The 26,155-nt window shown below is 42.2% G+C and overlaps 1 protein-coding gene across 1 annotated transcript in view; it reads right to left on the bottom strand.

The window, feature by feature from the left end:
• The window catches only part of Psmd1 (proteasome 26S subunit, non-ATPase 1), an 88,871-nt gene that overhangs the window by 1,529 nt on the left and 61,187 nt on the right, over positions 1-26,155 (bottom strand). Inside the window, exons 17-24 of the mRNA XM_006984197.4 lie at positions 24,957-25,071; positions 20,550-20,666; positions 12,183-12,285; positions 10,862-11,031; positions 8,767-8,859; positions 6,576-6,662; positions 5,683-5,829; positions 1,177-1,332 (exon numbers count right to left, since the gene is read on the bottom strand). Coding sequence (XP_006984259.1) covers positions 1,186-1,332; positions 5,683-5,829; positions 6,576-6,662; positions 8,767-8,859; positions 10,862-11,031; positions 12,183-12,285; positions 20,550-20,666; positions 24,957-25,071 — 979 coding nt within the window. The 3' untranslated portion in view covers positions 1,177-1,185. The remainder of the gene's footprint in view (positions 1-1,176; positions 1,333-5,682; positions 5,830-6,575; positions 6,663-8,766; positions 8,860-10,861; positions 11,032-12,182; positions 12,286-20,549; positions 20,667-24,956; positions 25,072-26,155) is intronic.

The raw sequence follows: 26,155 nt of genomic DNA, 5'->3' as shown, positions 1-26,155 counted from the left end.
GCAGCAGAGAAGTGTCTGTGGTGTAGTCTGACCCCAGGGTCTTTATAGGTCCTGTGTCTTAAGGACACCAGATGACTAATAGCTCTAGAGAGTACTTGACGACCCTCTAGAGAGTACTTGACGACCCAGTGCTGGAATCATTGCCCAGAGGACAGAGAGAGGGCAATCAGCAGGAAGCCTACACCTATGCACGCCTTTAATCCCAGCACTCAGGAGGCAGAGGCAGTCAGATTTCTGTGAGTTCCAGGCCAGCATGATTTGTAGTGAGTTTCAGGACAGCTAGGGTTACATATAGACTCTTTCTCAAAAACAAAACAAAAATAAGAGCATGACCTAAGGATGAATACTGGTTCACTAACTATGGCTGACCTAGGAACTTACAAGAATGTACATCAATCTATCACCTTTATCATTAAGACATTCCAGCTGTTCTGGCTGGGAAACAAGTAGCACCTTGTTACATAGCCAAGTATGGCTTTGAAACTACTGTTCTGTCTATCTCCATATCCCCAGTGTTGGCTCACAGGTATGTGCCACCATGCCTGGCTTTGTTTAGCTTTGTGTTTTGTTTTGTCTTTTTGAAATCTAACTCCCTTTGTAGACCAGGCTGGCCTTGAACTCAGAGATCTGCCTGCCTCTGCCTCCTGAGTGCTAGGATTAAAGGTGTGTGCCACCACCGCCTGGCTTTAGTTTAGCTATTTTTAAGAAGACATACTTATGAAAACTCACTGAGATTTTCCCATTGGGGCCAGCTCCCCACCTCCTTCAGACTTTGTGTGTGTGTGTGTGTGTGTGTGTGTGTGTGTGTGTGTGTGTGGTTTTTCGAGACAGGGTTTCTCTGTGTAGCTTTGTGCCTGTCTTGGATCCCGCTCTGTAGCCCAGGCTGGCCTCGAACTCACAGAGATCCGCCTGCCTCTGCTTCCCAAGTGCTGGGATTAAAGGCGTGCGCCACCACTGCCCGGCCTCCTTCAGACTTTGAAGAACAGTCTGCAGACTAGTCGCTCTGAGGAGCCAGCAGAGCGTTACAGCACAAAGTCAAAGAAAGACAAGTGCACATGTGCAGATGGGCGAGAAAGGTGAACTTTAATGCTATTTGGGTAAATGAGGAGCAAACAGAAGGGGGAGAAGCAGAACAACGTTCTTGCTCTCCTTCAGAAGTGACTGATGAACACTCACCCCTGGTCTTTAATCATCAATATACTCGAATGGCTCTGGGGGCTCTGGCTCTTGCTCCTCCTCTTCAATTTTGGGGCCATGTGCTGCCACAGGTTCCACAAGTTCTTCAAGGTCTTCACTGGTGTCTTTCAGGATTATGATGCCTCCAATGGAGAGCTGCACACACAGAGAGGAAACCAGAGTAAGCCCTACTCATATTCCACAATGCTACAGTGGGCGCTTGCTGAGTGGACCCTCAATACTGCCTGTGCTGGGGAGAATTACACCAGCACTGAACAGCTCCTCTCTGAGGACGGCCAACTTAACCAGTGCACGGTAGGCCACACGACACTGCTCTATGTGCATGTCGCACCCCACACAAAGGAAGAAGTGTGTCTCAGCCAAAGAAATGATGCTAAACCTCCGTCCGTCCGACTGTGAGTAGAATGTTCACTGTCTCAACATAGCACTCTACTACCTTCCTGCCCTACTCAAGACAGCGGTTTTGGATTGGCAACTTTACCACTCCAGAGCTTGTTTAAATGTGGAAAAACTAACCCCAACCTGGAGACCACCCTTCAACCTTTGAAGAGATTTTTATTTGTTTTATGTGTACAGGTGTTTTGTCTGTATGACTGTCTGGGTACTATGCGTGTAGTAGCTGAGGCGGCTAGGAGAGGAGGGCGCTGCATTCTCTGCAACCGGAGTCACAGACAGCAGTGAACTGCTAGGGGAGTCTGAGGAACAGAACCCGAGTTCTCTGGAAGAGTAACAAGGACCCCATGACCTTTGATATGAGTGTATATTATAGTTTTTTGTTGTGGTTTTAATGGCTGAGCCATCTCCCCAGCCCCGTATTACAAGTTTTTGAGGAACTCTAGTTTATTTTATTTGTGTGAGTCAAGAAAATCTACAAATAAAATTCCCTCCAGCAATTCCAGAAGGTCACAGAAAATAGTACTTGTCAGAGAAAATAATAAATACAACAGACATCTGAGTGTTTTCACTGTAATCTAGAAACCACTGTGATGTAAGTAATGAAAAGCCAGATGGAAAGACAAAGGAAAGCAGGCTACAGTGGCAATTCCATTAAGCCCTCTCCCAGCCTATTAGCTGATGGTAAATTCAAACACCAAACTAGTCAGCCATCTCTGGCGTGCTAATCTTATTCTGTTTGCTTGCCTGTGTCAAAGGAAATGGAAAGCTGCTCTCTGTAATCAAATCAGTCAGCAAGGCACATCTGGAAAAAGCAAACTTTACAAAGCACATTACTGGGAAGGAAAGAAGCCCACAGACATTAGTCAGAGGGCTCACATGGTAAGCATCTCTGCACCTGACCTAATCTGATTTTACTCATCAAGACTCTGCCCTGCTATGCTATAAAACTGGCGTGCCTTCAAGAATTTCTAGACCATTTCCTCTTCCTTTTTTTTTCTTCCAGAGACAGGGTTTCTCTGTGTAGCTTTGGAGCCTGTCCTGGAACTCGATCTGTAGACCAGGCTGGCCTCGAACTCACAGAGATTCACTGCCTTTGCCACCTGAATGCTGGGATTAAAGGTGCACATGCACTCACACCAAAGTAAAGAATTTACAGCTCTCTCCCTTGAACAGTTTGCTTTTCTTCTATGAATGGACTCTGCCTTGATTACCAACAGCCTAAGAACATCAGAGAATATGACCACTGCCCTCATCCTCCATGGCCTAAAAGTTTATGTGAATTCCTGGTGGAGCAAATGGAGATGAACCTCCAAGCAGAATAAAATATCCACTCAGAAGAGGACTTCCAAGTTTCTGGAAACCTCTAGCTATGGGTTCTAACTTCTACAATATGCTCACCAGAACTAATGATCTCACTCACACTCTGCAACACAATCCACATAACCAGAAGCTGTTTATAACCATACCACATTTTAGATTGACTAATGCTGATTCATTCACTAAGGAGAAGATAAGACAGGTTGTCTAAAAGGCTATTAAGAACTTAAGATGTTGAATTCTTGCTGAAGCAGAATACAGACATTATCATAGTGCTTTTTTTTTTTTTGAGGGGCGGGCACTGAGATGGAGTCTTAGTATGTAGCCGTGGGTGGCCTGGAGCTCAGACTCCAACTCACAGAGATCCATCTGCCTCAGTATCCCAAGTGCTGGGATTAGAGGAATGAGTCACCAAGTTTCACAGTGTTTCTTTAAAATGCACCATCTGAGGAACACATTGATGACCTTGTCATTGAGAGTATAGAGTGGGTTAAAGGGCAATTTCTTTCTTCAATGTACATATGAAGGAGTGGTCTTTTATTAAGATAAGAAATAATTCACACAATAAAAAATATACTCCTTTAATGCACAAAACTTAATACATTCACAAATGCGTATAGTCACCTCTACCAAACTTGAGAGCACCTGCATCAACCTGAAGAAATCCTGAACCTAGGACAATCAAACTGGAACTGACCTGGAAATGCCTCCCTCATGGTATCACTAGAGTAGAGGCAATTACTGTACGAATTTTACAGTTAAAGAAAATGAAATGAGCTGGGCGGTGGTGCACGCCTTTAATCCCAGCACTCGGGAGGCAGAGCCAGGCGGATCTCTGTGAGTTCGAGGCCAGCCTGGTCTACAGAGCGAGATCAGGACAGGCACCAAAACTACACAGAGAAACCTGTCCCGAAAAACCAAAACCAAACCAAAACAAACAAACAAAAAAAGACAATGAAATGCAAAGGAGTTACTAAGTCACACTACTAAACAAAAGAGCCAGGAGACAAACCCAGTCATGCCCACCTTCAGCTCAAACCACCACATAACAGTTTCCATTTCTTGTTTTTGTCTAAGCTGATAATCTAGTCAGGAACACCTTGGCTCACAACCAAAACTAGAGTTGTTTTCAATTCATCATTGGCTTGATAAAAAATAAACTTACTCCCATGGATGATCTGGAAATCTCATCTATATTTCAAACAACAGACTCAAGATCTGGATATCTTGCATGGGTTGGTCTATTGGTCAGTATTTAGCTTTCCAGATTTAAGAAAACTGGGTCAGGACTAACATTATAGGTCCACATCTATAATCTTAGCACTGAGGAGCCCTAGTCAGGAGGACTGCCCGTTGGTTCAAGGGCAGTCTGGGCTGCAAAATGAGTTGTAGGCCAGAGTGGACTACAGAGTAAGATCTTGTCTCAAAAAAAAAAAAAAAAAAACAAACAAAACAAAATGCCATCAAAAATAAAGTAACAAAAAACTTGAACGATAAAGACAGTATCATGGTAAAGTTTCTGATAAGCATTTCACCATGGTTCGGATGTGTAATGTCCCCGCAGGCTTCTGTGTTTGAATACTTAGTGCCCAGATGGTGGTACTGTTTTGGGAGCTTATGATTCTTTGGAATGTAGGGCACAGCTGGCAGACATAAGGGCAAGCCTTGGGAGTCAGAGCCTGGGCCTGCTTCCTGACTCCACTTTCTAGTCTTCTGAGACGTGAGGAGCCCCAGGCACTCACTCCTGCTGCCCCAAACTCCACCATGCTTCTCTCACCATGATGGACTATATCCTCTCACACTGAGTTCTGCCAGGGAGTCTGTCCCAGGAATGAGAAAGTAACCAATATACACTTGTTTCTAACAAACATTCTGGTTTGGGATTAATTATACAGCCTAGTGTGGTGGACTATCACAAAGATCCTTTTTTTAATTCTAAAATTCGATGTGTTTATGACAACATTGTAATTATGATGGTGATCATTTATTTGGCAGGGCCAGGTCTTGTTCCCAGTTTCTCAGTGCTTGCAAATTAACTTTTTTCCCTCTGTGTAACAATCCTGGCTGTCTTAGAACCCACTTTGTAGGTTAGGTTGGCCCCTGCTTCCCAAGTGCTAGGATTAAAGGCGTGTACCGCCACACTAGGCTGTATAATGTCTTTGATCTGTGCCTATTAGTTAAGGAGGTAATCCCTATTTTACAAATGGAGCAAACAGAGCAAACAGAAAGAAACATTTAGCACTTGGACCAAGGTCACAAAGCCTATGAATGAAAGGTTAAAATTCAGCCCAGTGTGTCTGGCTCAGTAGCTACGTGCCTAGATCTATGACAGAAAAGGGAAAATAGTTCTTAAGAATTACTAGAGCCGGGTGGTGGCAGTGACGGTGACGGTGACGGTGGCCACTGTACACCTTTAATTCCAGCACTTGGGAGGCAGAGGCAGAGGCAGGGTGATCCCTGTGAGTTGGAGGCCAGCTTGGTCTATAAAGTGAGTTCCAGGACAGCCAGGGCTGCTACACAGAGAAACTGTCTTGAAGCCCCCCACCCCCCTTCAAAAAGAAAAAAAAAAAAAAAAAAAAAAAGAATTACCAGAGAAAAGAAAAGCTCTCTAAACATCTAGATAAAGCTGACAGGAATGTTCTTGTTTTTGCCAAGAGTATTTTTTTTAAGGTACTACCGACCTTGGGGATTTATCCTCTTCTGTCAGTCTTACCGAGTCCTATAGATTAATACCCCACCAGCAAACACAGTTAAGAGCCATTGGTAACTTACTGGTTTGAAAGGCTGGTATCTGCAGGTCTCTGTCATCGTTAAGACCTTTAGCTGGGCAGGCATGACTCGTGCTGGATTATCCAACAGCTGAAAGTTTGGTTCAGGTTCCTTTTTCTTCTCTTTCTCTTCCTTCTTCTCTGCTTCATCCTGGGAAAAGGGCAATCAATAAAGGACCACTTCTGGCCCCACCGCCTGAGCTGTCAGCAGCTAAGTCTGCAGAACACTGCCAGGCACAAAAGCACAACTAAGACGACCCAGGACTCTACTTCGTAGTCAGAATGGTATGAATCGTTTTAAAGGATGAAAAGGGTTTCTTCCAGCAGAGAACGGAAGAGGGTCTATTTAAATGGATCACAAGTCACTGTCTACTCAGAACCTGTTCTTCAAAGTCTATTTCAGCTGTAACTTTCTCTCTGAACTCACTCCTGTCTGTACTCATCTGCCTTCCCACCAATGGACACTGTTATGGTCTGAATGGGAAATGCCCTCTGTAAGCTCACGCACGGGAACATCTGGGGGCTTTCTGGACATGGGGCCTCACGTGTTGGAGGATGGGCCTAAAGTGCAGAGTGGCTCTGCTGCCAGCCTTAACTCTCTGCTTCCTGATTAATGTATGAGCAAGCCACGCTGCATGCTCCCCCAGCCACCACGCCTTCCTGCCCTGACAGACTGTATCCCTTAAAACCCTGAGCGCAAACCCTCTTAGGTTAGGTATTGTTATAGCAACAAGAAAAGCTAACTAGTACAGACAGGTTTTCTAGAGTTTCTTTCAAATATGTGTCTCTGTATTCTGGAAGCAGGGCAATTAACTAAGTGCAGAGTACAGCAGTGTTTAAGGACTCTAGACCCCCACAGGTATCAACACCTACGAATGACCACTGAGTCACACCTACCACTTCCATCTTCTCCTCCTCCTTTTTTTCTTTTTCCTTTTCTTTTTTTTTAGCTTTGGCAGTAATAGACAACACAGCAGTGGAAACCTAGAAACAATCAAAATTGTAACTGTTATAATTTCTCACCTACATACTAAGAAACAAGCCCAAAGGAAACAGTCCTACAGCGTGTCCTTGTTTCCTGCAGTGACTATAAACAACAAAGCCACTGGAGAGTAAATGGGAAAGCAAGCAGGACATCAAGGGACATCATTTGCTGCTACTGTCATCTTTAGCTACTGGGGCTGTGTCCAAAACAACCCCCCTTTCTCATCTGCCTTGGGTGTGAATTGGCTGTCATCTACTTCTGAGACACAGACTTAAGTGCTATGTTCTTACTGGCTTTATGGGGAAAACACTTGAAAATTCTTGGTCATAGAGATGTTCTCATAACTGGACACCTTGAAATGGTAATACACAACAGTTAGCTAGGATTCATCTTCCCTGATGAATCTCACTTGAAATCAAAGGGGAAACAAGACTTTGAAAATGGAGTAATAAGCTAGGCAGTGGTGGCACATGCCTTTAATCCCAGCACTTGGAAGGAAGAGGCAGGTGGATCTCTGTGAGTTCGAGGCCAGCCTGGTCTACAAAGTGAGTTCCAGGACAACAAAGGTTGTTACACAGAGAAACCCTGTCTTGAAAAAACCATAAAAATAAATAAATAAAATGAAGTAATAAATGTGTTGTGTACCTTGAATGTGGTGAGTTATAAAATTAGCTCTACTTATACACAAAACTTAAAGCAAAATCAACAAATACTTAATATGAAAATTATCTTAAAGAACAATTTTGACCACATAAGCATTATGAAAAGGTTGCTTGTTTTATTAAGCATAATGCCATAGACAGTGCAGCTCTGTAAATGAGTATTCCTTACTATGTATCAATGAGTGTGTTCAAAACCATTGGTGAAGTTAGTTTTATTCATGTAATTATTTTCATGCATATTACCTAATTTGCCCCACCCGCCATGGTTTCTTTTTATAACAGCCCTGGCTGTCCTGGAACTCACTCTGTAGACCAGGATGGCCTTGAACTCACAGAGATCTGCCTGTCTCTGCATCCTGAGTGCTGGGATTAAGGTGTGCGCCACCACTATCCCAAAGCATGAGTTACTTTTGACCACACAATTCCACACCTACTATTCTAAGTGACAGATACACTTGCACAAGAACACAAGTATATAAACAACTTTATTATACCCTCATCTGTAGTGTATCAAATAAAAAATGTCCTTAAATGTATATCAGATAAAAGAAATAATATAGATATATATTACTCTGTAGCTTTGGTGAAAAGTTATACATTGAAAATACTGGTACAGTAAGACAGAGGATGTAGATCAGTGTGTGTAGAAAATGCTGAAGTTTTAGTGTGTGTAAGAGGTACTATCAGAGCAGAGCAAACTTTTGCGCGTTGCAACTCTTGTGTCATGGGGCCCATTAATTTACATTTACGTCTAATGTTAGCTATTACCACAAGTTTGCTTTAAAAACCCAAACAAGGTTTGGACTGGAGAGACGGTTCAGCAGCTAAGAGCACATGCTGCTCTTCCGGAGGACTTGAGCTTGGGTCCCAGCATCCATGTCAGGCAGATCTGCTGACAACTGACTGTAACTCCAGCTCCAGAAGAGATCGATGCCCTCTTCTCGTCTTTGAGAGCCCACACGCAGGCACGCATACCCACACACCCACACACTCCAATAAAACAGAACAAGGCTGAAGACATAGCTCAACCATTAAGAGCACACACTGTTCTTCCAAGAACCCAAGTCTGGTTCCCAGCATCCATGTCAGGCAGCTCACAACTGTCTGTAACTCCAGCTCCAGAATGATCAATCTCATGTCTCTAGTCTCTGTGGGCACCCACACTTAAGATGAATACCCTCCACATACACATAATTAAAGTTGTGCAGCATGATGGAACAGGCCTTTAACCTTTGTACCTTGGAGGCAGAGCCAGGCGGACTCTGAGTTTGAGGTCAGTCTGATATACTATTAAGTTCCAGGTTAGCTAAGACCCCATAGTGAGACCCTACTCAAAACAACCAACTAACCAGATTTTAAAATTTTAAAAACTGAATCCCTTTAAACAGTCAGTAGCTTCTCTAACAAGAACAAATGTTACTTAAAGACTCAAATAACATACCTTTTCCTTTTCTTTTTCTTTTGGTACTTCCAGAGGGGCAGGATATGCAAATGTGGATGGTTTACAATTTGATTTATATTGAACTTTCGGCATCTGAAGAAATAAAACACTCTTTTGTTCTCTCCATGGAAATAACATCAAGACTTATGTATTCTGTTTTTAACAAGCATATGGACGCAAAGGGAGATAGAAAGTTTCCATGCACGTTAAATGTTCAACAACAGAGCTGGTTCCATGTTAGCGCTCTTAGAAAAACCTTGTGAATTAATTTTGGTACAGATCCTAAAGCTTTACCACTGATCAAGCATAATTTTCTCTTCTGTCATTCAGTGTTAGTGGGCTAAGTCCTACTCACTGCTGTGAACATGGTAACAATGTTACCTACTTAGGAAAGTGCTATATATTCCTTCTGCTCACTAAACTCCCACAACCATTCCTTGTACCACATTGACAACTAGTTAGTCTGTATACAGTTTCTACACCACATAATCATGCTTTCTAACATGGGCCTAATGGAAAACTAGCTGCATATTGGTAATGGAGCAAATCTGCTCTCTCGCCTACATCTTTCTTTACTTACCTAATTTGCATTGATGAAAAATGGTAATAAGCACCACTATTACAGGAACTTATCTTGTCTATCTCACTTTCACTGACAAGAGTAAAAACAGTATAATGCTGGGCAGACTGCAAGCCTCCAAAGATGACACAGGAGGTTCAACGACAGACAATGTTAAATACCAGGGATTAGGAAAACAACATACTGTTGTTGTGAGAAATAAAGATGCTGAATATTTGCAACTGTGAGCAGTTTTAATATTGAAATACTTAATCAAGAATAACTAGTCATACAGCTATAATGAAGTATTAATATAAGGAATTACTTAATTAAGACAAATTTGAGCTTAGAAATTTTCCATTCTGAAAATTTAACAAAACATCTTAACAACAGTGATGACAGACTGTAAGTATTTAAAGGTCCAAAAGCTTTTAACCTTTAAAGAAGAACAAGATGAATCATCAGGTCACAGGGCTGAGAAAAAAACCTTATCACAAACCCTATTAAAAATGTGATTACAAATTGTGAAGCCAGGGCATGTAGCACCTAAAGCTTCTAACCTCTGTGATCATTCTGTTCTGCCAGACTCCCTGACTGCTCACTTCTGGTCTTGTTGTCTGCCACTACGAAAGGGCTACTGCCCTGTGCTTCTTTTCCTTATGCTAACAATTCTTTGTTAAGTAGGCGAGGAGGCCTTGTGCTCACAGATAAGCACTAGGGGAACCAGGAATGTTAAACACCGCAGGGTTGTCTCTTCAAAGAGAGATGTAGAATCTGTTTTCCACTCAGATGTGGTTAATAGCCTCATGACCTCTGCGCTATCTGTGTGGCTGGAGACTACACAGGACCCTCCCCCAGACCCTTATCATGAGCTTGTTTTCCTCAGTCAATCTATAGAACATATCTTTATGGGAGATATATACTTTACAAAGGGTATGATATAGTCAGCTTTGTTGTACACACGAGATTGAGTTAAATATCCTCAGGAAATTTTTCACCAAACTGCTATGCTTAAATATGCCTAAAATAAACCCTCAAAGAGTGAACCAACAGTGCTACTGAATTATGTTGAACCTCTTGCTGCCTTTGGATTAAAGTGGCCAAGCATGGTGGCACAGGCCTGGAATCCCAGTGCTCTGGAGGAAAAAGCAAGCAGGTCTCTGTGAGTTGAAGGCCAGCCTGGTCTACATCGTGAATTGCAGGCCAGCCAGGGCTATAAAGTGAGACCCTGTTGCAAAATAAAAATCAAATCAAAACACCAAAATACAAAGAATGGCTTATGAAATCTCTTCATATTTTTGTACTGAGCCCCTCCGCCATCATCCCTCTCAGAAGCCGTGTCCAGTGTCACACAGCTAGTAAAGCTCTCTTTGGAAACTTCCAGACACACTGTCCTCACACTGCGAGGCTAAGGACTGACTCGGACTGAACGAAAGTATGCCGCCCACAATGTCATCTTTCAAGTCCACAGAAGCTTTAGGAATGGGGGGTCACTATGATAAGGATACCCACAAAGCTCAGGACTCACAGACGTACCTTTAAGTCCTTGTTAAGGCCAATGACGCAGGTAGGGGTATAAGCCAATGACAGGAAGTGTGAAAGGGGAAACCAGAACCAGAACTGGGTAAAGACAAGGACGCCAACCACAGAAGGCATATGAGTGTGCCCAGTCCTGGACTGTAAGGAGATCGTGACATTATGACCACCTGTGGAGAAAGAGGAAAACCATGAGCAGAGCAACCCATTGAGATGAAAGTAAGATCTCTAGGTCCTGCACAAGGGAAGAAGCAGCTGGTGATTTATTTTTTGTTTTCTGAGACAGGGTCTCAATTTGTAGCTCTGGCTGTCCTGGAACTCACTATGTAGATCAGGCTGGCCTTGAACTCACAGAAATTCGACCAGGGCTTCTGCCTCCTGAGTGCTGGGAGTAAAGGCTGCGCCCAGTGGTTTATTTTAGGTGTATGAGTGTTTTGCTTACATGTATGTATATGTACCATGTGGGATGCTCACAAAACCAGAAGAGGGAGCTGAACCCTTGAAACTCAAGCTACAGGTGGTTGTGACCTACCTGATGTGGGTGCTGGGAACTGAACGTGGGTCCTCTGCAAGAGCAGAAAGTGCTCTTAACCACTTAGCCATCTTTCCAGCCCCGCAAAAGGAAAACTGTAACATTTAATTCTTTTATTTATTTATTTATTTATTTATTTATTTATTTATTTATTTATTTATTTATTTATTTATGTATAGTGTTCTGTCTGCATGTGTGCCTGCACGCCAGAAGATGGCGCCAGATCTCATTACAGATGGCTGTGAGCCACCATGTGGTTGCTGGGAATTGAACTCAGGACCTCTGGAAGAGCAGTCGGTGCTCTTAACCTCTGAGCCATCTCTCCAGCCCCCAACATTTAATTCTTGATTCAACACATTTTCTGAAAACGAATATGATAAACAGTAAAACCAGCTGATTCTGATCATGAGATACTTGTAAGAGGTTGAGGCAAGAGGATAACACGTTCAAGGCCACCAAAACAACTTACACCCTCTCTCAGAAAAAACATAAAAAGGGTGATACACACTCCATGGTGTAATTACACTCCACATGTGATGTTCTACATTCAATCTTTGGCAGAGAGGCAAGAGGGAACAGTGTATATGTGTGAGTGCAGGGGAATGATTAGCATTCAAATGCATGTTTGTGTTTGAATAAATGAAAACTGTCTCTGGAAACTATACACTCCTCAAGTTCTACCCTGGAATAATTTGCTTCAGACTCAATTTCCATGATGTCATAGAGAACATTAGATTAGCTGTTTCATTAGATTTGCATAATACATCTGGAAGACCTAAGAATATTTACCTGCATCCAGTATGCCTTGGGCCAGAATAGCGCCAAATTTGGCCATGACATCATCATGCTTGTCATTGATGACTTTGGAATACAGCTGCCGGAACTGATTAACCTGAAGAAGCAAGAAGAAAAATTATGGTTTAACTGTTCATTTGTTGTGCCATTAAAGAGCACCCAATAAACTGCGCTAATGGTATTGAGATTCAGCTGCCAATTTCAAGACATTTAGAAGAGGGAGATGGACCAGATGTGAAGGCAGAACAATTCTGTGCTTGAAATCAGTGTTCTGACTTCCTAGTGTGGGAGTACCAGCTGTTTTCAGTCCTCATTCCACAGTGGATGATTCAGACTCAAGGGAATGCTGATAAGACTTCACTCTGCACCAGCCAGTCAGCAGGCCAAACAGTCCAGGCAAACACTAAGGCTTTGCTGCACTTGGAATTACAGCTATGCTGCTTACTGTCAACCAAGTTGATCTCCTGACAGGTACAGCCCTTCAGTTCTACCTGAAGGAAACAACCCTTCCCTCAGAGTGTGAGTGTATTCATACACATTAAAGATGTACATTCTGAACACACATCAGTTTCCGAAGACTTGGTCAAAATCAGTACTCTTAAGGTTCAACTTAGGGTGAGATTACCAGTAATTTTTGTATGCTTTAGTATTTTCCTGAAATTACTATATTTACTTTCACATAAAAATGCTTATAAGATATTTTTAATGAGCCAGCCTGGACTACCAAGTGAGTTCCAGGAAAGGCGCAAAGCTACACAGAGAAACCCTGTCTTGAAAAAAACAAAAACAAAAAACAAAATAAAAAAAAAAGAAAAAATAAAGATTTATTTATTAAAAAAAAAAAAGATATTCTTAATGAATAAAGTGACTTAATTGTTTGGGCAGAGATAGGGCACAGGCAGTCCTGGTATATGACTCTCTCTGTTCTTGGAAAAAATTTGGGTAAATGACTAACTAGTCTGTTTTGTATCCTGTGTCCCTTTTCTTTTCAGATGGGTCTTCTTGAAAGGTGTGGTCCAGGTCTTGAACTCCTGAGTGCAAATGATCCTTTTGATGAAGCCTCTTCGGTGGCTGGGACTACAGGTATGTATCACACTGTGTCTGACCACTTACTAGCTTTTCTACACCTTAGTTTTTCCCTGTCTCTTTGAGGATCATAGCAACCACCTCATCCATGTTCTAAAGAATACTGGAAGCAATACGTGGTCACATAAATATGAGGCATTTCATACTTCAGTAAGCAATGTCTTATGGAGGCAGAATCTTACTACCCTCTGGACCATTAGCTCTGCCACCTAAACACTGCTAACAAAACAAGACTTCTTATAGATCGCTCTCCGCTTTATTCACAGGCAGCAGTAACTGCACTGGGGGAATAAAATGCGCACAGTACTACTAAGTCATGCACTTCCAGCCTTCCCTCTTTAAACTATAAAATCCAGTACAACTAAATCATCACTGAATTCACAAATAATCCTAAGTATCCTGAGGTTTGATGTCTTCACAGCTCAACAGGTCAAATTCCTTTGATTCTGAACTTACTTTAGATGAATACTTACATTACCTTATATAGGATGGAAATGTTATGTGTTAAAGGCTAAAAAAAAAAACACCTCATGAACTTATAAAAACAAATACTAGACAAAGCATTGTATGTACATTACAAAGGAGAGTTTAAATACAATCTTATCACATCATGGTTTTCTAACTTCACTTCACTGTTCAGAACAGGATGGCTCCATGGCCAGGCAAAGAGGCACATACTAACAACCCTGTCACCTGAGAGTGGAAGCCCACCTAAACTACACAGGGAGCCATCTGTCTCAAAAAACAGTAAACCGAAAGAATGCCAATACATGCTCCCTCAAAAAAAGTAGAACTTGGCCGGGCGGTGGTGGCGCACGCCTTTAATCCCAGCACTCGGGAGGCAGAGCCAGGCGGATCTCCGTGAGTTCGAGGCCAGCCTGGGCTACCAAGTGAGCTCCAGGAAAGGCGCAAAGCTACGCAGAGAAACCCTGTCTCGAAAAACCAAAAAAAAAAAAAAAAAAAAAAAAAAAAAAGTAGAACTTGTGGAAAATATTAACTTAAAATTTAGATTTTTCTGTGCCTATGATCTACATGTTCTATTATGCACAAGTTTCTAAACTCTATCATGAATTTAAAAAATTTACCATGTTCTGCACTAAACTTTATACCTTATACTATTAGAAAAATCAGCAAGGAACAAAATTCTCTAGAACCCTTTCTTCTGCAGAGCACATCCCCTTCGCTACTTCATGGCTGTAATTTTGCTACTGTTATGAATCATAATGTAAATATCTGATATGAAGGATGTTGAAACCCACAGGTTGAGAATCACTGGGTTATAGCCATACCCCTGGTTCTGGTCTCACTGTCTGCTAACCGGTCCATTGCTATGCAAATAGCCACCACACCCACATACTCTTGCTGCCATGGAAAGAGTCACTCTGCCATGTCTTCTTTCTATAAATTAAAATCCTCAAAACCATGAGCCCAGATGGTTTCCATGAGGTATTTTATTCACAGCCATACAAAAATGAAAACTTGTTATCACAATCTCACATATTTTCAGTTTTCATCTCAACTTTATTAATTTTAACTATGTGATAGTGTCTTTTTCCTTTTCTTTTTGTTTTTTTTTTGAGACAGGGTTTCTCTGTGTAGCCCTTGCCATCCTGGAACTCAGTCTGTAGCCAGGCTGGCCTCAAATTCAAATTAATCCGCCAGCCTCTGCCACTACCACCTGTCTATGATAGTGCCTTATATCTTAAATATCTAATAAAATTGTACGCTTATAACAACATTTTTCTACAGAAATGAGTATTTAAAACCTAACTTCCTTAAACTTACATTAAAAAAAAAAACAATTCTAGCTTTTAAAAAGAACATATTGGGAGCGTGTGTGTGTGTGTGTGTGTGTGTGTGTGTGTGTGTGTGTGTGTGTGTGTGTGTGTGTGTGTGTGTAGGTTAGAAAACAAGTTTGGGAGTGCAGTTTCAAGGATCAAACTTAGGTCATCAGGCTCGGTGGCTACGTGTCAGTGGTGGGTCAGCACATACATGTCAGTGGTGGGAGGAGGTTCTTTGCACCAGATTTCATCATTACTAGTTCTCAGTTTACTTTACTTATGTGCACATGTGTATCTCAGAGGCCAGAACAGAGCATTGGATATGCTGGAGCTAGAGTTAGGGAGGTTAGTGAGCTGCTTGTTATGGATGCTGGGAATTGAACATGGATCCCCTACTAGAGCAGTAAGAACTTTTAATGGATGAGCCATCACCTCTCCAGCCCCGGGAGCTTATTTTTATATTGTAATTTTTTCATCTTTTTATATACTACATTACTATGAAGAGAGATTAGGTTTTTGAGAGAAAATAGCTCCAAGAACCCATTAAAAAGTTAAGTATAAGCTGGGCGGTGGTGGTGGCGCAAGCCTTTAATCCCAGCACTCGGGAGGCAGAGCCAGGCGGATCTCTGTGAGTTCAAGGCCAGCCTGGACTACCAAGTGAGTTCCAGGAAAGGCCCAAAGCTACACAGAGAAACCCTGTCTCGAAAAATGAAAAAAGTTAAGTATGCACTTTAAACTTTCAAAATTCTGTCTATAATAATACAGAAGCGTGCCTATGATCCTGGGTTTAAGTTTGTGGGTGTAAAGAAGTGAGAAACTGACATAAACAAGGCAAAGATATACTGGAATTACTTAAAACAAGAGCACATTGTGCAGGCTAAGTGTTAGAACTATGATGCAATATCACACAAACACTTCAGATTTCAATTATGAATCTTACAAAATATTCAAGGCCATTTTCTTTTGCATTTCTTTGAGGAAGGAGTGGTTATTCTGTTTTTAATCATTTATATATATACATGTTTTGCCTGCATATAAATCTCTGCACAATGTGTGTGTCTGGTACCCAAGGAAGCCCAAAGAGGGTGTTAGATCCACTGGGAATGGAGAAGTTGTATGTGGGTGCTGGGAATTGAACTTGGGTCCTTTGGAAGAGCAACCAGTGCTCTTAACTGAAGAGTCATCTTTCTATCCCTAGAATGTAATTCTTAATTCCCTGATGTTTGTGTTTGACCTGTTTCCATTAATTTCAGGTACTGATTTGAAAAGGTAGAATTCTGGGGAATTGAGAATTTTGTTCTCTTTAAAAATATAGACATTATCAGACATAGTTTTGCTTTTGTAGTCAGTGTGTAAACATTTACATTTGACCACCCAATTTATATTAACTGCCGAGCTAGCAGCTATAGGTACATTTCAATTTTTATTTTTAAAATTTATTTACTTTTAAAAAAGATTTATTTATTTATTGTGTATACAGCATGTATGACTGCAGGCCAGAAGAGGGCACCAGATCTCATTATAGACTGTTGTGAGCCACCATGTGGTTGCTAGGAATTGAACTCAGGACCTCTGGAAGAGCAATCAGTGCTCTTAACCGCTGAGCCATCTCTCCAGCCCTAAAATTTATTTTTATTACATAGTATTTATGTGTTTGTATGTGTGGGTGCATGAGTGCCACAATGTACATGTGGAAGTCGCAGGACAACTTGCAGGAATCAGCTCTCCCCTCCATTATGAGGGACTGGGGGACAGAACTCAGGCTTGCTGGAAGGTGCTTTATCCACTCAGCCATCTTGCCAGCACTACTTAAATGGTCTTTTTTTTGTTGTTGTTGTTTTTTGTTTTTCAAGACAGGGTTTCTCTGTTTAGTCCTTGTTGTCCTGAAACTCACTTTGCAGACCAGGCTGGCCTTGAACTCAGAGATTTCTCTGCCTCTGCCTCTGAGTGCGGGAATTAAAGGCATGTGCCACCACTGCCCACCTCAGGCTTGTTACTAGTTAACCCCCCCCCCCCCCCCCCCCCCCCCGCAGAGCTGAGGACCGAACCCAGGGCCTTGTGCTTGCTAGGCAAGCACTCTACCACTGAGCTAAATTCCTCAACCCTCCTTTTTTTGTTTGTTTGTTTGTTTTTTGAGACAGGGTTTCTCTGTGTAGCTTTGCGCCTTTCCTGGAGCTCGCTTTTTATACCAGGCTGGCCTCCAACTCACAGAGATCCACCTGCCTCTGCCTCCCAAGTGCTGGGATTAAAGGCATGCACCACCACTGCCCGGCTTAGTTAACTCTTACATTTATTTTTTTTAAAGATTTATTTATTTATTATGTATATAGAAGAGGCACCAGATCTCATTACAGATGGCTGTGAGTCACCATGTGGGTGCTGGGAATTGAACTCAGGACCTCTGGAAGAGCAGTCAGTGCTCTTAACCTCTGAGCCATCTCTCCAGCCCCTTAAATGTTCTTAATTAGAATTCATTATTCTGATATAACCTGAGGATAGGAGAGTACTTTATTTGTTCATGCCAGTTAAGACTCCATTCAAGAACATAACTTACAATTATTTTTAAAAAAATCAATTACTTAAACAGCTGTACCTTGTCTGTTTTTTTAAATTTGACATTTCTTAAGAGTCAATTTAAACACGAAAAACAAAAAACTACAGTTATTCTATTCTACTTCAAAAGGATTCTGCCACTGTTAGTTTGAGGTCATGACTACTAAAAAACACTGAAATTCTTTCTTCTTCTTCTTCTTCTTCTTCTTCTTCTTCTTCTTCTTCTTCTTCTTCTTCTTCTTCTTCTTCTTCTTCTTTTTTTTTTTTTAGATAGGTTTCTTTGTGTAACCCTGGCTCTCCTGGAACTTGCTCTGTAGACCAGGCTGGCCTTGAATCCAGGGGTCTGCCTGCCTCTGCCTCCTGAGTGCTAGGATTAAAGGCATGCGCCACCATCATCAGCTCTGAAATTCTGAAGTTTGTTCCTGTCTTCCTTCTTTCTGCCTTTCTTTCTTCTCTCTCTTTTTTTTTTTTTTTTTGAGATAGGATCTCATGTAGCCCAGGACAGCCTCAGACTTACTGATGCAGGCTGGCCTTGAGCTCCTAAGATTATAATCAGATACCATCACACCAGCTTCATTTTAACTGATTAATTTATTGTGTGTGTGTGGCATGTGCATAGAGGCCAGAGAAGAGTGCCACACATCCCACTCTCTCACTCCCTGCAGACAGGTCTCTCACTGAATCTGGAGTTAGGCTGGCAGCTGTAATCCCCAGAGACCCTCCTGTTTTGTCCTCACAATGTGGAAGTTTCAGGTGCATTTGTGGCCTTGTGTGACTTTTACATGGGTGGTGTGGTCCAAACTCAGGTCTTCATTCCCAGCTCCCATACCTTACTGAAATTCTATAGCCAGGATATGAAGACGGCAAACTTTTGTCTAGTTGACAATAGAAGCAATGTGAAAGCAATATGTGAGGTCCAAGTGGGTAAATATTTACATATGACAATTTGAGGGGGTACAGTCTTTAATGACATTTCTCAGTTGGATAACCTCCAAAGGCTCAGTACAACATCAAAAGCAGAAATAAAAGCTACTCATATGATAGCTGCTATATTTAAAGCATGAAGAAATGTGGTTTGTGTATGCAGAGATGTTTATGTTCCAGAAGACATGGTATATTAAGCAATCCTGGGAAAAACAGGATGAGAAGTCAGTCTACGTGCAACTTTAAGAAATCCTGAATATGATTTTGAGAGAAGCATTGGGTAATGGAGACAAAATGACAGTGGCTGCTTAGAAACTAAAGGTTTGTCAGACCAAGCTCTGTAGAGGCAGAAGGATACTGCCGAGTCTGGCAAGTGTGCTCCTCTTTCCTAACTCTCCTCTGCTTAAAATAAAGATGCTCCGTGCCTGCTTCTGAGGCCGGAGAGAGGAGAGAGGCTACTGGCCTGGCCCCTTTCCTCTCCTTTTTTTTTTTTTTTTTTTTTTTTTTTTGTTTCCTTTAAGAAACTGTCTCACTACGTTGTCCAGGCTGGCCTTGAACTTGGGACATCCCTGCCTCTTAGGTGCTGTAACAACTTGCAGTTGCTACCACACATCCCCCGCCCCCCCCAGGCTCTAGGCTGGCCTCGAACTCACAGAGATCCGCCTGCCTCTGCCTCCTGAGTGCTGGGATTAAAGGCGTGGGCCACCACCGCCCGGCTAATGTTTTGTTCTCTGTTTCTCTTTTTCTCTTTTTCTCTTTCTCTTTCTCTCTCTCTCTCTCTCTCTCTCTCTCTCTCTCTCTCTCTCTCTCTCTCTCTCTCTCTCTCTCTCTCTCAGTACCGGAAATTAAGTCAACACATATCACTTCACCACTGAGCCCCCTGCCTCATCTGTTTTAATACTAAGTTAGGGTCTTTATAAATGGTTCAGGCTGGCCTTGAAACCCCCTGTAGCCAAGGCTGGAACCTGAGGCCCTCCTGAGAGGCTAAGATTACAGATAGGTACCACTTGCGCACTATCAGTGGCTTACACTTCTACTGATAATTTCAGAATATACAAATAATACATATGCACTTTCTGTTCTTCACAGAATGAGATGTTTTGACTGTGTCCAGAAGCACTGCACAGTAAAGACTAACATGAGGTACAGGAGACTGTCATTAGGGAAGTTTTAAATCAGTGCCTCAAAATCTGTTATGGTTAACCCAGAGGAGGTACCACCTCATAGGCTGCTGGAGTGTCTTTCTCCTCAGCATAGATCCAGAGAAAGGATTCAGAGGGACCACTTGGAGGACTCATAATCAGAGGTCACTATGCACTGAATCTAACATCTAAAAGTGACAGGCATAGTCATTAGCTGAGCCACTGACACCCTGGCCAGGATTTCCTAGAAGGGTTAAGAATGCAGATGCATACTTTAAGACCGTGGTTGGATATACACAGAAAGTGAAGGTAGGATGTTCCACTACCTCAGAAGGCTGGGGCAGAAAAGCCAGGTTGTTTGAATCTGCTTCTCTAACAGGGGACTGAATCAGTCCTTTTGCATCTATTTGAAGCACATGGAGAGGCAAAAACAAAATATCAAAACAAAGAAAAAGTTGATTTTATTATTTTACCTCATGAGTTATATATATATATATATATATTTTTTTTTTTTTAGTTTTTCGAGACAGGGTTTCTCTGTGTAGCTTTGCGCCTTTCCTGGAACTTGCTTTGGAGACCAGGCTGGCCTTGAACTCACAGAGATCCGCCTGGCTCTGCCTCGCTCTGCCTCCCAAGTGCTGGGATTAAAGGCGTGCGCCACCACCGCCCGGCATGAGTTATAATTTTTAAGCATGTTACATACTTAACAAAGTCATCTTAAGTTTATAAAACACATACCAAGGAAAATTATGTAATTACAATGTTTTAGTCTGTTGCCCTTAAAGTGCGCTTTTTTTCTTACTTTCAGTGATTAAGACAAATTACTAGAGAAAAGGCCAAACCACCTACCTCCCCTCTAGAGTTTCTTTGCTCACCTTTGGACAAGTGATTTCGGTCTGCTGGATCATGATGAGAGCTGAAGCTATCAGAGCCCCTTGCCTCACGTAGTTCACAGGGTCATTTGTCATTGGCTCTAGTAAATTAATTGCTTCCTGAAATCATTACAAACAAAAACACAAACAAAACTTTAAGTGAAGTTGAGATAGCTGTATTTTCAAATTTATACTTTCAAGGATATTGTGATACCTCAGTAAAACCCCCCACTCTATCCCCTACAGACAAAGAGAAGCTTAAACCAGGATTCCTAAGTGTAGATAAGAACTTAGACCCCTTTTCCCCAGGTGGCTGTATCTGCTACAGGGACTCTGGAAAACACAGTCAGGATATTCGACCAAAAGACTAAAAAGGGAGGCGGGTTAAAATAAATTATATGGTCTGTGCCTTTAAGAACTAGCCTCACAAAGAAAGGGGAGGCTCCTTCCAACCTCCCTGCTGTGAGTGAGAGGTTTGGAAGAGCCTCCCTGGAGACTTGTAAACTTAGAAAACACCTTACTTTTGCATTCTGTACCTAAAAGTCTTCAGTGGCGGCTTTGGGGACTGTGATCTAGGCCAGGCCAGTTTCAAGTCCCCAGAAATGATGGCGCCAGCCCCAGGAACAAAAGAACAGAGTCAGGATGTCTGATGGTAACCAATTAACCACGAGATGCCCCTCTCCAGAGATAACAAGACCAGATCCCGGAGATAAGTTGTAAAACTCCTGACAGGGCAAACAGATAAGATAAAATAAGATCAAGTCCAGGCCCAGGAAAAACTTGACCAATCAAGGATGGACCCGTACTAACCCCCTCCCCTCTAAGAAATTTTATGGGTTTTGCCTATAAAAACTAACTTCCCCAAGAAAGAGGCACTCCTCCCTGCCTCACTGTATTGGGTGTAGGAATGAGTCCCTGTCTAGACTTGTATTTGCAGAATAAACCTTGCTGTTGCATTCTGGACATCCAAAGGTCTACGGTGGACTCTTTGGGGGGTCACAATCTGGGCATAACAGATATATTTTACATTAGGGCAATGTTTAAGGTTTTTTTATTTTTTGTTTCTTGAGATAGGGTTTCTCTGTGTAGCCCTGGCTGCCCTGGAACTTGCTCTGTAGTCCAGGCTGGCCTCGAACTCATAGAGATCCACTTGCCCCTGCCTCCCGAGTGCTGGGATTGAAGGTGTGCGCCACTATTGCCCGGCTAAGTTTCTTAAATAAAAGTAACCAAATGTCAAATCTCTTTCAGCTATGTACAGATACTTCTGTCACACAAATTATCTAGAAATAAAGCAGACTTGTTTAGTATGAGTAATAAAAATTTTTCATTGTATTAACTTGTCAGATGCCATGTTTCAAAGAACATTTGCTTCTAGATATTATATTAAGTTTAGAATAATATGGAAAGAAAAAGATCCAATTTGTATTTAACTTACGAGAGCTGACCTAAATGTAAATTAAAAGTCTAAGAGGAAAAATACTTAGCAAAACACCCAACTGTCTCCTACCTTTATTTATAGATCGTATGTATACAAGAGAGAGGCAGCTAGTGAGACAGTTCAGCAGGTACAGAGCCTGCTGGTAAGCCTGAAAACCTGAGCTTGATTCCCAGGACTCCCATGGAAGGAGAAAACTGACTCCTGCAAGCTAGCCTGACCTTGACAGGTGAGGTGACAGGCGTGTATTCCTCCCACTTATAACAAAGAAGACTCTTACACTTAGTGATTTAATTAAAATGAAGACACATTTTTTTTTTCTTTTCTTTTTCAAGACAGGGTTCCTCTATGTAACCCTGGCTGTTCTGGAACTCACTCTATAGACCAGGCTGGCCTCAAACTCAAGAGATCCACCTGCCTCTGACTCCTGAGTACTGGGATTAAAGGCATGTACTACCACAATCCACGTATTTTTTTTTTTTTTTTTTTTGGTTTTTCGAGACAGGGTTTCTCTTGTGTAGCTTTGCGCCTTTCCTGGAACTCACTTGGTAGCCCAGGCTGGCCTTGAACTCACAGAGATCCGCCTGGCTCTGCCTCCCGAGTGCTGGGATTAAAGGCGTGCGCCACCACTGCCCGGCCTACGTATTTTTTTTTTAAAAAAAATACTTCATTTTAATTATGTGTATATAAAGGTGGGGGTGGGTATATGTACATGTATTCAGGTACCTTTGAAGGCCAGAGGAAGGTGTGGAATTTCCCAGAGATGGAGTTAAAAGGTGTTGTGAGCTACTTGATGTGGGTGCTGGGAACCAAATTATGATCCACTGCAAGTGTAGTCTGTGCTCTTAACCATGGAGTCATCTTTCCAGCCTCTGATACACACTCCTTTTTTTTTTTTTTTATGGAGACAGGGTCTCACTATATAGCAAGCTATCCTCTGACTGAAACTTGGCCTTGAACTTACAAAGATCTAACTGCCTCTGCCTTCCAAATACCAGAACTAGAGAGATATATGGGCTACCATACCTGTCTTCACAGTTGTTTATATATAAGACATTCCCTCCCTAATAAATCAAGTGCCAAGTAGGATTGCCATTCTAGCAGTGAACATTTTGCTCACAGAATCTTATGTTTCAGTAGAGGGGACACAGATATTAAGCTAGTTATAAAAGGATGTGAGGTGGCAATAAGTGCTTATAAAAAAAAGAACAGGAAGCTGGTTATGGTGATATAGTCCTGTAATTACAGCACTTGAGAAGCTAAAGCAGGAAGATTCTGAGTTTGAGGCCAGCCTGAGCAACACAGCAGGACTCTGCCTAGAGAGGGAGAAAAGGAGGAAGGGAGGGAGAGAGGGAGGGAGAGGGAGAGGGAGAGGGAGAGGGAGAGGGAGAGGGAGAGGGAGAGAAAGCAGGACAACCAGAATGAGACAAAACACCAGAAGAAAATAAAACAGCTCTAAAAATTCCTTTTCTAAAGGAATTGACTTTATTTTTATGTGCACTGGTGTTTTATGTGCACTGCCTGTATGTACATCTGTGTGATGGTGTTGGATCCCCTGCAATATGAGTTACAAACAGTTGTGAGCTGCCATGTGGGTGCTGAGAATTGAAACTGGGTCCTCTGGGAAGAGCAGCCAGTGCTCTTAACCACTGAGCCATCTCTCCAGCCCCAGCTCTAAATATTCTTTTAAAAAATTAATTTATTAGTGTGTGTGTGTGTGTGTGTGTGTGTGTGTGTCAGGGGGTAGGAACACCATAGTGAGCACATGGAGTATAACCTGTGGGAACTGGTCATTTCTTTCCACCATATAGGTTCTAGAAGCTGAACTCAGGCTGCCAGGTTTGGTGGCAAGCACCTTTACCGGTTGAGCTATCTTTCCTGCCCAACGGAAATTCAGAACCTTTTTACATTAAGTGATGTGTTTATGTGTACACAGTGAGTATCACTGATGTGTGCTGGATGCACAGGGGAGGACAGGGGTGTATCTAATACAAATACTCTTTATTAGAGGAAAAAGTCAAGGAAGTTGGGCCTGAGAGATGGCTCAGTGTCTTAACCACTAAATGCTCTTCTAGAGAACCTGGGTTCAATTCCAGCACCCATGCACAGCTCACAATTGATCTCTAACTCCAGCTCCAAGGGACCCAATGCCTATTTCTGGCCTCCACAAGCACTACATGTGGGAGGTATATAAACATACAAGCAGGCAAAACATTAAAAAAAAAAAAAAAAATACTGAGTTAAAAGAAAGGTCTACCCAAGGTGCCTAAGATATATGGCTACTTGAGGCAAAGTATGGTGATTACATTAATGATGTGAATCAAGATTGTATGTTGGGCTGGAGAGATGGCTCAGAGGTTAAGACAATTGGCTGTTCTTCCAGAGGTCTTGAGTTCAATTCCCAGCAACCACATGATGGCTCACAACCACCTATAATGAAATTTGGTGCCCTCTTATGGCTTCAGGAAGAACACTGTGTAAATAAATAAAGAAAGAAAGAAAAAGAAAAAAAAGAGTTACACATCTTAAAAAGAAAAAAAGATTGTATGTTACAGCCATCTGGGGAATCTGATGCTTCTGGCCTTCACAGCACCTTCACTCACATACACATACCTACACACAGGCATGCACACATGCATATAATTAAAAATAACAAGAAAGGAGTTAATTTTGGCTGGCTTCAGACAGCAATCTCATTTCCACAGTACTAATTAAACAGAGAGAATAACCATGTGACATGACAGAGCGGTTATCAACGGCTGTCCATGAGCATCACAGCTTGTTCTTAGGAGGCCTCAGGCCCTGTGACACAGTAGAGTGGGGGGGGGGGGGGAGAGCACTGTGAAGTTCTGTGAAGTTCTGTGTGTGTCAGAGATCCCACTGCATCTGTGTTCTCACAGCTGTTTCATACACTTTTCTGCAGTGGAAAAGCCTGGTGCCAGGAAAGGAGCGACCCCCCTGCTTTTGGGCCTCACCTTGTTTCCCGTGCCAGCACAGCAGATCCCCAGAGCCATGGCAGCTCCATAGCGCACATGAGGATTGTAACTCTCTGACAACAAAGAAACAACACTCGGACATTGTTCAGGCGTCCTGACAGGAAACAAAGAAAAGAAGACAGTGTTATAGGCAACGAGTCATAAACCAAAATGGAAGAACTTTAAACAAGCTTTTATTGCCTTTTTAAAAAAGATACAGGAAACAACGTAATATTTAACAAATAAGTTGTAGAATTACAAATCTTCCACAGAGCAGGATGTGTTGGCACAGATCTACAATCTCAGCACTAGTGAAACGGAGCTGCAAGATCATCATTTGAGCACAGGAAATTCAAAGCCATCAAGGGACACAAAATGGTAAGACTATTAAAAATTATGGGGGAAAAAACCTCCCACAGAATGATACTATAAGTATATTTTCTACATTCAAAAAACACTCAGAGAAAGCTGGGCAGTGGTGGCGCACGCCTTTAATCCCAGCACTTGGGAGGCAGAGGCAGGAGGATCTCTGTGAGTTTGAGGCCAGCCTGGTCTACAGAGTGAGTTCCAGGACAGGCTCCAAAACTACACAGAGAAAACCTGTCTCAAAACCAAAACCAAAAAAAAAAAAAAAAAAAAGCTCATTTTTTAGTAAAAGGGGGAGACCGGTAGGGCCCCCGCCCCTCGTTTTGGGTAAGCATTGCCTAGCTTGCTGACCTTGACCTTGATATCCTCCCTATGCTAATTCCCTGCTGGGTTCCACCCTCCTGAATGCTTAAGGGAAGTTCCTTGTCTGTGTATCTTGCATAATGGGTGTTAACAGCTTAGATGCAAGATTGTAAAACATGGGTAGCAAACTTCTGCCCTCTGGGGTTCTCCCATTGTGCTGTAAGCCTATATTTAAGACCTCCTCCCTCCTTCAATAAATGGCGTTTGGCATCAAAACAACAACAACAACCACAACAACAACAACAACAAAACCAGAGAAGAGGAGCATACCAGGGACTTCTCAAACAAGCTCTCTGCATGCTGGTTACTTCCTGGCGCCTAAGTAGAGAACAGTCAGGCACACAGAGCAGCTCACTCTGTACCTTCTTTCCTACTTTCTGGGCACTAATGTATTTTGTTACTTTAGACAAGGCATTTACAGAGTCTTCTCAGGCCAGCACAAAAAGTATAAATACTCCAATTCCAGCACT

This window comes from Peromyscus maniculatus, chromosome 13 (assembly GCF_049852395.1).
Source record: "Peromyscus maniculatus bairdii isolate BWxNUB_F1_BW_parent chromosome 13, HU_Pman_BW_mat_3.1, whole genome shotgun sequence".
Lineage (NCBI taxonomy): Eukaryota > Metazoa > Chordata > Mammalia > Rodentia > Cricetidae > Peromyscus > Peromyscus maniculatus.
The sequence above is the reverse complement of the archived record's forward strand: the minus strand, read 5'-3'. Positions and strand labels throughout refer to the sequence as shown.